We start from the raw sequence: 13044 nt of genomic DNA on the forward strand, positions 1-13044 counted from the left end.
TAACTATAACACTGAAGAGGGTACACTACTAGCACAGTTCTCCTCCCATAACTATAACACTGAAGAGGGTACACTACTAGCACAGTTCTCCTCCCATAACTATAACACTGAAGATGGTACACTACTAGCACAGTTCTATTCTCGTAACTATAAACAGGTAGCCTCTAATAAACTGCAATTAAGTTTTAAAGTGGTAGCCAAGTAAGCCAGTAGAAGGCCTCGGACAGATAACCAAAAGCGTCAGTGGTGGGGTCACTATGAGACTAAGATCCACGTCAGGAAACACTTGTTTCCTGACGGACCTTACCTAGCCAAAGGTAAGCTCACACACCTCTATGTTTGATCTGCCTCAAAAGCTGCAGATTGAAGGTGTCATCCAGATCCAGCAACTCCACTTGTGGCTGACCACCCGTCGCCCCGTACTTCATTTCCACCTCCAGTACCTTCCATCTGCAGTACAGCGAGAGTCATTGGTTGTGTTATCACAATCACTGAAGATAAGTTTTTCATGTCACTGGAAATGCCTTTTACAGGAAATTCAAAATAGATTCTTAGGTTCCGTAATTATATATATATATACATATATATATATATATATATATATATATATATATATATATATATATATATATATATATATATATATATATATATATATATATATATATAAATAAGTAAGATTTGCAAAATGTTGTAAAAGTAAAATAATGTGTAAAAAAAAATCCTAAAGGGATACCACCACCGTCCCATTAGGGAAAAAAGTGTATCAAAACACACTTGTCATCCTGGACACAGTATACATCACAAACCTGTCATCCTGGACACAGCATACATAACATACTTGTCATCCTGGAAACAGTATACATCATATACTTGTCATCCTGGACACAGTATACATCATATACTTGTCATCCACGACACAGTAAACATCACATAAGCATCATTCCTCTCCTTGAAATACTGTAGAGGAGCGACGGATATTAGTGTTAAACTCTCAATAACTAACTGCCACCAGGTGAAGTCAAAGTTTAAATCATTTTCAATGGCAACTTTATCCTCTCTTTGACTCTTTGTAACTGTGTGCATTTGTACCTGCATTTGTCTCTCATTATGTTTCTCATTCTCTTTCCTCTGTTTTTGTCTACCTCGTCCTCTCTCACCTGTAGTAAACAGAAGAACCTGCCACCAGAGGCGAGTCGCTGACTTCATTAAATATCTTAACTGAGAATCACCTGAGCATTGACAAGTGTTGACTCGCGAAATCGTAATGCCACGATTGCAATCAAACCATACCACGGGTGGGGTTAGAACCCGCGATCAGAGAATCTCTCTGATCGCGGGTTCTAACCCCACCCGTGGTATGGTTTGATTGACAAACGTTTATTACACTTTAGTCATAATGCTTTATTGAACATTCACCTCTAAATCTGACTTACACAAGTCTCACAACTGCATACCTAAGAAACTGCAACGTCAACAAGGTTTTTACAAAGCAATTATTAATCAAAATCAGGGAAAAAAACTTGATACAATACACCAATCAGTATCTAATTATGTTTATCTTGTCTTGTTTTTTCAACCTACCCTTCGTACGTCCTCTGATGTTTGCTAGGAGCAGCGAAAGTCACCTGAAAGGTAGTAGCTACCATAGCCACCACGCCCACCATTAGTCCTACCATCATGCGAGGTGCTCGTCTCTCCATCCCGTTAAAATTCTTCGGATCCAGGATCACTGTCCTCATCCAGGATTTGTGACTCGGCTCCCGCAACCACAAATGTGTTAGCTGCAGTGATCAGGCCGGGTCTACTCTGGTTCAGGGCTGCAAATGTAAGGCTGATATTAGTTCAGATGTTACACCTTCAACATATGCTAATTATTTATGATTATCACTGAAAGTTAGATATCGTGAACGTAACTCACCGTCAAGAGTCACTGCAAGGCTCAAACCTGGATGTCCAGTTATACGGAAATTCAAATTTCAAAATGATATTGCAGATGTTACAAACTGTAAAAGAGGAACAGTGTGGGACTGAAGACGTGATGAGTGGCCAGCAGTACTATACTCGCCGTAAAATTTCATATTATGCAGGGAAAAATATTAGACATGTCTTAACTATCATTGGGTTGACTGCAAAAAAAAAAAATAACTTCAGTGTTACATTTAGAAGTGAGGATGTCAAAAACTAATGACATTCAGTGAATAACATCAGGAGGAGAAAACTCCAGCAAGTGAAACCTAACTATTTTAGTGTAAATACCTATTGAGGTATAAACATTCAACTCAGACTTGAGCTCCATAATGTATAAACTCTCTAAAATTCCCTATTTCTAATTTATGCCGTGTTCTACTTATCAATCATATCATATCAATGCTCTGGTATTTATATGATTAACTCTTTTGATTCCTTTCGTCAGTTTCGCTCTCGGAATCTTCCTGACCTGTCCACTTATCGTGGTGTTCTTCCTGTTCTTGATAGTCTGTCGTGTAAGAATTGCCACCTTCCTCGACGCTGTCAACTTGCCCTCTCTTCTCTTAAATCTAAGAGTGCCAATATTGTCATCGTTTCTTCCGATGCTGCTGCTGGTGATAGTGTTGGTGAGGATGTTGGTGATGATGATGGCAAGGACTTGGGGGGGTGACCGTGGGTGGGTGACCATGGGTGGGTGATCGTGGGTGGGTGACCGGGGGTGGGTGACCGTAGGTGACCGTAGGTGACCGTTGGTGACCGTAGGTGACCGTAGGTGACCGTAGGTGACCGTAGGTTCGTAACAGCGGGTGGGTGACAATGGGTGGGTGATCGTGGGTAGGTAACAGTAAGTAGATGACAATGAATGGGTGACCGTGAGTGACAGTGGGGGGTAACCGTTGGTGGGTGACAGCGGGTGGGTGGCAAGGGGTGGGTGATCGTGGGTAGGTAACAGTAAGTAGATGACAATGAATGGGTGACCGTGAGTGACAGTGGGGGGTAACCGTAGGTGGGTGACAGAGGGTGGGTGGCAATGGGTGGGTGACAATGGGTGGGTGGGTGATAGTGTGTGGGTGAGTGGGTGGGTGATCGTGGGTGGGCGACAGTGGGTGGGTGACAGTGGGTGGGTGAGCTGGTCATCCACCTACGGTCTGCAAGATCTTTCCTGAAGACCTACGTGAGCACACCTTTCAAGCAGAAGGACCTTCCATGGATCGTACCTTCCTGGAAAGATCTAGAGGAAACCTCCTGACATAGTTTTCCCTGGAAAAGCTATACAGGAAACCCCCCCTTACATAGTTTTCCTTGGAAACCTCTTCGGAAAACACCCAGACGACACTTTTCCTTAGAATGGCACACATACACATTACGACTGCTGTGTGCAGGTCACACACAACTTAATCCATAAACCACACTCATTCCATGGTTTATGGTTTAAGTTAGGTAAGGTTTGTCAGGAAACAGGACAAGTGTTTCCTGATGGCCCGAAGCTGAAGCTTTCCGTCAACTGACTGAGGCCTTCCACTGGCTTACCCGTCCACCCTTTTAAAAATTATGGTGATAATTATAATCATTCAGCATTCTTTATGCATTCAAACCATTGATAAAGAGGAAGGAAGGAAAATCACCTGGGAACAGCTACAAGATAACTTGAACAGTAGGTGCAAAGTTACGAAAATTTGGGAAACAGAAAGAAGACTGGAGATGAGGTACGACAAGGACTCTGACAACAGATTGAAAATTGGTAATAAGGAAAATTATTTTGGATCAACTGATGTGTAAGCGACGTATATAAAATAAACAAAATGATAAACTGTGGAACCTTAAACTTAACCCGTCACTCAAAAATATATTTATATCATATCATGATTACGAAGTCCATAATGTTCAGAGTACTTGGTAGATGACCAGCATCAGACTGATAGGAGATCTACGACAATAACGCACAGCTAGAACTTAAAGGTGTAAATGAGCCACAGTAAGCTTACGGAATACTTCTTCAGCCTCAGGATGATCAGGAAGTGGAAGCAGGTTCCATAAACAGGTTTAGGACAGGTACGACAATACCCAAGAGGCAAGAAGTAGGTTATATTAGTCACATGAAGTTGTAACAACACACACACATACAAATCAGACCAAGTGTCTGTCGACAAGTGCCTTTGACAACTAGTAAGTACTACTACTACTACACACACACACACACACAGTGAAGGCAGGATCCATACATAACTTTAAGAAAAGGTACGATAAGGCTCTTGGAGCAGGGAAAGAGTGGACCACACACACATACAGTCCTTCACCTTTGCCAGAGGTGAATGACAGGAGCAGCCAGGAATGGTGAGTTGGTATCACAGCAGTGTTGTATAGCGGGTCTCTGAACCCGCATCACTGATATTATATTTGCTACAAGGCGCTAAATTAACAGACGGTTATACTGTTTTGCGGAGGTATTATCCAGTTCTCTCTTCTGTAGTATAAATTAACTGCGGATAACATAGACCAGTAGTTTGGGACAGTGTATACAGACCAACTAGTGATGGTTTGACAATTAAGAAGTCAGGTAACGCTGGAACAAAGGTGTATCAGTGTACACGACTGTCTACTACCATGTGCGACAGTCTATGAATGTACGTGGCAGTCCGTGAATACATGTGGTCGAGCACTGGCAGGGACGAACACTGAACTTACGTAAATGTTGAACAATGACTGCAAAGTTCCATATCATCTTGGACGATGTACTAGGTGTTTACAGAAGCCAGCTACACTCGGTCCCACTGTACACAGTAGTGTCAAAAATTCAGCATTACAGGAGATAAAGGTAAGACACATAGTTGAACGCATCTTCTCCACCCACTTCCTATCTCTAAACTTTCTCTTGCCTCCTTTGCTTATTCATAAGTCCCATCTACTCAGAGTTCGACATTCGTGAATACCGATACAGTCTAATAATCTATCCAGCTCAAGGCTGCATCCTGTTTTCACTGTATTTTCGTTTTTTCTTTACTCGTTCCACTTATCCCACAGCCCGTGGACTTCATGTGCGACCTCTTTCTCTCTCCTTCAGCACCCTGATGCCGTCTCTGTTAATAATAATAATAATAATATCTTTATTTACTACAAGTACATGTACAAGGTATACAGTCCTAGCTGACAACAATGACATACTACTATATAGAAAGTCCCTTGTTATGCTCCGCATTTCGGTACATTTCGGGCAAATTAGGTCAGTTTCCCAGGATGCGACCCACACCAGTCGACTGACACCCAGGTACCCATTTTACTGATGGGGAACATAGACAACAGGTGGAAAGAAACACGTCCAATGTTTCTACTCTGGCTGGAAATCGAACCCAGACCCTCGCCGTGTGAAGCGAGAGCGTTAGCCACCAGGCCACCAGGTGCCCTTTTCTCCTCATAACTGTTACCTCTTCCTTTTCTTCTATATTTTTACCCCTTCATAGGAAATGGGGGCGTTTTAATGCTGACGAAAAGTTGCTGATTGAGAAACTCGAGCTAACTCTTCCTTGGATAAACCCCGATAAACAATTCCCATGAAAATGAAAGAAGTCAACATTTCCTCTGCCGTCTAAGCATTACCATACACCATTGAATCTTTCCTACGGATATCTTTTTTGTAACTAAATGTATTAATTATAATGTGTGAATGGAAACTCTATCCTGACACTGCAGGTTGTTGCAAGGTTTTATGCTCGGTAAATAAGAGGTCTTCCTTATACGTAGAGTTATAAAGGATAAATGTTAACATTGTATGTTTTTCTCTTTGTTGAACACTGTGGACACGGAAGTTGTTAGCACTGTGCGGTGTGTTGCTTTGTTGAGACATAAGTAGAGCACTACAATGTGTGGTACAATCACTAAGTAATGTGACATTATGTCTGCCTCTGCAATGTGTAGTACACTCAATACGTAATCAGTAATGTTATAGGAGGTTACAAAAAGTTAAATGTACTCTTGTTTTACACACACACACACACACACACACACACACACACACACACACACACACACACACACACACATACATACACACACACACACACACACATACATACACACATACACACACACATACATACATACACACACACACACACACACACACACACACACACACACACACACACACACACACACACACACATACACACACACACACACACACACACACACACACACACACACACACACAAACTAAGAGAGAGAATGGAAAAGGTACAGGAGGCATAGGACCGAGGAAAACAAGGAGATTAGTAGAAGAGCCAGAAACGAGTATGCACAGATAAGGGGGAGGCCCAGCGACAGTATGAAAACGACATAGCATCGAAAGTCAAATCTGACCCGAAACTGCTGTATAGCCACATTAGGAGGAAGACAACAGTCAAGGACCAGGTGATAAGGCTGAGGAAAGAAGGTGGAGAACTCACAAGAAACGATCAAGAGGTATGTGAGGAGCTCAACACGAGATTTAAGGAAGTATTTATAGTAGAGACAGGAAGGACTCTGGGGGGACAGACCAAATGGGGACACCAGCAAGGAATACACTAACAAGTGTTGGACGACATACATACAGATGAGGAGGAGGTGAAGAAACTGCTAAGGGACATCGATACCTCAAAGGCAATGAGACCGGACATCTCCCCGTGGGTCCTTAGAGAGGGAGCAGATATGTTGTGCGTGCCACTTACCACAATCTTCAACACGTCCATGGAAACTGGGCAACTACCTGAGGTATGGAAGACGGCAAATGTAGTTCCCATTTTTAAAAAAGGAGACAGAAAAGAGGCACTAAACTATAGACCTGTGTCATTGACGTGTATAATATGCAAAGTTATGGAGAAGATTATCAGGAGGAGAGTGGTGGAGCACCTGGAACGGAACAAGAGTATAAATGCCAACCAGCACGGATTCATGGAAGGCAAATCCTGTGTCACAAACCTTCTGGAGTTTTATGATAAAATAACAGAAGTAAGACACGAGAGAGAGGGGTGGATTGATTGCATCTTCTTGGACTGCAAGAAGGCCTTTGACACAGTTCCTCACAAGAGATTAGTGCAGAAGCTAGAGCATCAGGCGCATATAACAGGAAGGGCACTGCAATGGATCAGAGAATACCTGACAGGGAGGCAACAACGAGTCATGGTACGTAATGATGTATCACAGTGGGCACCTGTGACGAGCGGGGTCCCAAAGGGGTCGGTCCTAGGACCAGTGCTATTTTTGGTATATGTGAACGACATGATGGAAGGGTTAGACTCAGAGGTGTCCCTGTTTGCAGATGATGTGAAGTTAATGAGGTAATTAAATCAGATGAGGACCAGGCAGGACTTTAAAGAGACCTGGACAGACTGGACACCTGGTCCAGCAAATGGCTTCTCGAATTTAATCCTGCCAAATGCAAAGTCATGAAGATAGGGGAAGGGCACAGAAGACCACAGACAGAGTATAGGCTAGGTGGCCAAAGACTGCAAACCTCACTCATGGAGAAAGATCTTGGGGTGAGTATAACACCGAGCATGTCTCCGGAAGCACACATCAATCAGATAACTGCTGCAGCATATGGGCGCCTGGCAAACCTGAGAACAGCATTCCGATACCTTAGTAAGGAATCGTTCAAGACACTGTACACCGTGTATGTCAGGCCCATACTGGAGTATGCAGCACCTGTTTGGAACCCGCACTTGATAAAGCACGTCAAGAAACTAGAGAAAGTACAAAGGTTTGCGACAAGGTTAGTTCCAGAGCTAAGGGGAATGTCCTATGAAGAAAGATTAAGGGAAATCGGCCTGACGACACTGGAGGACAGGAGGGTCAGGGAGACATGATAACGACATATAAAATACTGCGTGGAATAGACAAGGTGGACAAAGATAGGATGTTCCAGGGAGGGGACACAGAAACAAGAGGCCACAATTGGAAGTTGAAGACACAAATGAGTCAGAGAGATATTAGGAAGTATTTCTTCAGTCATAGAGTTGTCAGGCAGTGGAATAGCCTAGAAAATGACGTAGTGGAGGCAGGAACCGTACACAGTTTTAAGACGAGGTTTGATAAAGCTCATGGAGCGGGGAGAGAGAGGGCCCAGTAGCAACCGGTGAAGAGGCGGGGCCAGGAGCTAAGACTCGACCCCTGCAACCACAAATAGGTGAGCACACACCCACACAAACACACACACACACAAGACATACGATAAAGCTCATGGAGCAGGAAGAGTAACTTAGTAGCCACCGAAGAGGCTGGGCCAGGAGCTGTGACTCGACCCCTGCAAACGCAACTAGGTGGGTACACACACAGTGTGTGTTAGTGTCAGTGAATAACCCAGGTAGTGAATTACAATCTGCCCTAAATCAGAAAAGGAAATGAGGACTAACATTTATATAAAACAATTTGAAAGTGAAATCAGTGCCCCGAGAGAGAGGCTGGAGGCCCAGTGTCAGGTGTTGGTGTTGCCACAAGCCAGAAACTGCAAATTCAAACAGAATAAGTGTGACCCAAGCCAGTGAGATAAGAGATAAGGATAGATCAGTCAGCGAATAATAAAATAATCATTAAGAGAGGGGAAAGAAAAGGAAAAATGAAAGGGAAAATATCTAGTATTCTCGGGGCTGGTGTTTTTCTGAAACAAGTGTGGACAATAAGTGTTTAAATTGTTCACCTGATAGCATAGTGCAAACCTATATCGGTATTTGAAGCATGGTTAATGTGCATATAATAATTATAGAAAAGAAGAAACTGAAGGGGAACCAGGGTGCTAGGAGTGCTGTCACAACGAAAATCATTGTGTAGCCGCAACAGTGCCAGGATCCCAGGCGACACTTGTGCTAGACGTGATGTACAAATCACCTTTATGTGGTTGCATACTGAATGATTAGCGTTGGCCCTGCATCACTGGTAGCTGGGGGTCACAAACCTTACTCTGGAGAGCTGAATATCATACATAACACACTTAACATTTAGTAAGGAAGAAAAGCTTGGTAGGAAAGTTTGGGTCACCACATGTAGACCGACACACACAATAGTGAGTGCGCGCACAGGCGCTTAGGTCAGACAAAACTGACAGTAAACAAACAAACAGTACCATAGCTGCCAAATGAGAGTAGGAGCTGGACAAAGAGGTGTCTAGAACTGACAGAGTAATTTAAGCACACAAAGACTGTGTACATACAAAATGACTCATAAACAGATATGCACACATGCATGTACACACAAACGCACACACAGCTTACTAACCATTACCGGCCTAAATAAACAGGAACCATAGTGGCACTCACATATACACAAACCCCCCATACATATACACTTACACATACACACACATACACACTTACAAACATACACACACACACACCCCATATATATATATGTATATATATATATATATATATATATATATATATATATATATATATATATATATATATATATATATATATATATATATATATATATATATATATATATATATATATATATATATATATATATATATATATATATATATATAAACACACATACAAATATACATACACATTCACATACACACCCACACATACAAATATACATACACACTCACATACACACCCACACACACATGCTCACATTTCCCACTCTCACACTCTTACTGTCTCACTCTCCCACTCTCTCTTACTGTCTCACTCATCCTTTCTTACTGTCTCATTTTCCCACTCTTTCACACTCTCTTACTATCTCACTCATCCTCTCTTACTGTCTCATTTTCCCACTCTTTCACACGCTCTTACTGTCTCACTCTCCTACTCTCTCCTTCTTGCTCTCTTGCTCTCCTCCTCTTCCTCCTCATTCTCCCCCTCCTCCCCCTACTTCTCCCTCTCCCACTCTCCCCCTTTGCCTTTCTCTCTCTTCCTTTCCCTTTCTCTCGATCCTTTCTCTTCCTCCCCCAGTCCCCCTCTCTTGCTTTTCCTTCCTCCCTCCCTCCCTGCCCCCTTTCTCTCCCTCTCCCTCTACCCCTCTTCCCACTCTCTCTCTCCACCTCTCCATCACTCTGTCCCCCTCCCTCCCTCTCCCCATCTCTCTCCTCCTTACAACTCCTCTACCCCCCACACACAGCACACACCCACATTACAACACCTAACCCATTAAAAAAATGGTGTCACAGAGGGGACGTCGAAGGCTTAGGGGATCAGAGGAATATGGTCCTGGTAAGGAAGAATGGATGGAAGAGAAATGTAAAAGGATGGAACAAGCATGGAAGAGAAAACTAGGTGAGCTTTCTGTGAAAATGAAGAAGAGGATGGAGGCAGAGAAGAAGAAATGGGAGTCGTAAGCTGAAGCTGCAGAAGCCAGGATATGGGTCATATAATATGAGGTAAATAGGCTGAAGTGGGTTACAGGGCTGTTGCCCAAAGGAGACATGGAATCCGAAGCAGGTAGATTGAAAACATCCAAGAAATAGGCGAGAAGGACGTGACTGAGACAGTAAATTTTCAGAGAATAGGGGGGTGCTTGAAAGGGAGAAATCGGCCAGCCAAACTGATTTTCAAGGTAGAAACAGTGCAGAACAGGAGCCTGCAAGAGAAACCACATCTGAAGGAATCATCAACATGCAAGACAGAGTTCCTAGACCATGACAGAACAAAAACAAAATGACAGCAGCTGAGGGAGAGGACAAAGAAACGAAAGGGGCTAGAAAGAGAGACAAGGACAGTCAGAAGAGGACAACTAGAGCAGGGCAAAGCAACAAGCACTAGCACAGAACCACCCCCAGAACCCCACAACCATACATGCTATCCCAACACAACCCACAATCCACATTTACAGCCCCCACCCCACACAATGCTGTAGGATCCCACAGTACACTACAGGTCGCCCACCCCCACAGATCACCCAGAACACAATGTTGGAGAGGAAACTGAAGGTATGGTACACCAATGCTGATGGAATAATCAGTAAGTGGGAGGAGTGGCATAAAAGAGTCAAAGAGGCATCACCAGACATCATAGCTCTCAAAGAAACTAAGCTCACAGTATTGATAACAGATGTCATCTTTCCAATGGGATATCAGATCCTGAGGAAAGACAGAGGGAACAGAGTGGCACTGCTCATCAAAAACCAATGGGATTTTGATGAGCTGGAGAGAGAATACAGAGGAGAAGGAAGAGACTACATAATAGGAACACTTCAGTCTGGAGGTCCTAAGGTGGTAATTGCAGTGATGTAAAACCCACCACAGAACAGCAGGAGGCCAAGGCAAGAGTATGATAAGAATAATAGAGCAATGGTTGACACACTGGCTGAAGTACCCAGAAGGGCTCATGCGAGCAGGGCAAAACTGCTGATTGTGGGTGACTTCAATCACAAGGAAATCGACTGGGACAACCTGGAGCCACATGGGGGCCCAAAAATATGGAGGACTAAGATGATGGAGGTGGTACTGGAAAACCTCATGTACCAACATGTAAGGGACACTACCAGAGAGAGAGGAGACAATGAACCAGCAAGACTGGACCTAGCATTCAAATTGAGTAGTGCAGATATTGAGGACACCACATATGAAAGATCCCTCGGGGCCAGTGACACATGGTTCTGAGCTTAAAATGAATAGTAGAGTTACAAGTGAAGAGGGAAGCAGGAAGAGCAGGACAAATAAAGCCAAACTATAAGAGAGGGGACTACACAAGCATGAAGAATTTCCTGCACAGGATTCAGTGGGACAGAGAACTGGCAGGGAAGTCAGTAAACGAGAGATGACGGAACTTGAAACAGCAATATGCAAGGAAGCTGAGGAGAGGTTTGTACCCAAGGGTAACAGAAATAACGAGAAAGACAGGATGAGCCCATGGTTAACCCAAAGATGTAGAGTGGCCGAAACCAAGTGTGCTAGAGAATGGAAGAAGAACAGAAGGCAAAGGACCCAGGAGAATAAAGGGAGCAGTCATAGAGGCAGAAATGAATATGCACAGGTAAGAAGGGAGGTCCAACGACAATTCGAAAATGATATAGCAGCGAAAGCTAAATCCGACCTGAAGCTGTGATACAGCCACATCAGGAGGAAAACAACAGTCAAGGACCAGGTAGTCAGGCTGAGGAAGGAAGGAGGGGAGATAACAAGAACCGACGACGAAGTATGTGAGGAGCTCAACATGAGACTCAAAGAAGTGTTCACAGAGGTAACAGAAGGGACTCCAGAAAGACGGAGAGGTGGGGTACACCATCAAGTGTTGGACACAATACATACAACTGAAGACAAGGTGAAGAGGCTGCTAAGCGAGCTAGATACCTCAAAGGCGATGGGGCCAGATAACATCCCTCCATGGGTCCTGAGAGAGGTAGCAGAGGCACTATGTGTACCACTAACAACAATCTTCAACACATCTGTCAAAATGTAGTCCCAATTTTTAAAAAAAGGAGACAGACACGAAGCATTAAATTACAGACCAGTGTCACTGGCATATATAGTATGCAAAGTTAAGGAGAAGATTATCAGGAGAAGAGTGGTGGAGCACCTAGAATGACAACCAGCATGGTTTCAGGGACGGGAAATCCTGTTTCACAAAACTACTGGAGTTCTATGACAGGGTGACAGCAATAAGACATGAGATAGAGGGGTGGGTAGACTGAGTTTTCTTGGACTGTAAGAAGGCGTTTGACACAGTTCCACACAAGAGACTACTGGAAAAGCTGGAGGACCAGGCAGGGATAACAAGAAAGGCACTGTAATGGATCAGGGAATACCTGTCAGGAAGACAACAGCGAGTCATGGTACGTGGCGAAATATCAGATTGGGCGTCTGTTACGAGCGGGGTTCCACAGGGGTCAGTCCTAGGACCGGTGCTATTTCTGGTATTTGTGAACGACATGACGGAAGGAATAGACTCAGAAGTGTCCCTGTTTGCAGATGATGTGAAGTTGATGAGAAGAATTCAGTCGGACAAGGACCAGGCAGAACTACAAAGAGATCTGGACAGGCTGCAGGCCTGGTCCAGCAACTGGCTCCTGGAGTTCAATCCCACCAAGTGCAAAGTCATGAAGATTAGGGAAGGACAAAGAAGACCGCAGACGGAGTACAGTCTAGGGGGTCAG

The 13044-nt window shown here is 43.8% G+C and overlaps 1 protein-coding gene across 1 annotated transcript in view; it reads right to left on the reverse strand.

The window, feature by feature from the left end:
* The window catches only part of LOC128702739 (uncharacterized), a 91364-nt gene that overhangs the window by 71500 nt on the left and 6820 nt on the right, over positions 1–13044 (reverse strand). The window contains exons 2-3 of the mRNA XM_070101801.1: positions 1585–1820; positions 332–450 (exon numbers count right to left, since the gene is read on the reverse strand). Of these exons, the coding sequence (XP_069957902.1) occupies positions 332–450; positions 1585–1742 (277 nt within the window). The 5' untranslated portion in view covers positions 1743–1820. The remainder of the gene's footprint in view (positions 1–331; positions 451–1584; positions 1821–13044) is intronic.

The sequence above is a fragment of the Cherax quadricarinatus genome, chromosome 79 (assembly GCF_038502225.1).
Source record: "Cherax quadricarinatus isolate ZL_2023a chromosome 79, ASM3850222v1, whole genome shotgun sequence".
Taxonomy (NCBI): domain Eukaryota; kingdom Metazoa; phylum Arthropoda; class Malacostraca; order Decapoda; family Parastacidae; genus Cherax; species Cherax quadricarinatus.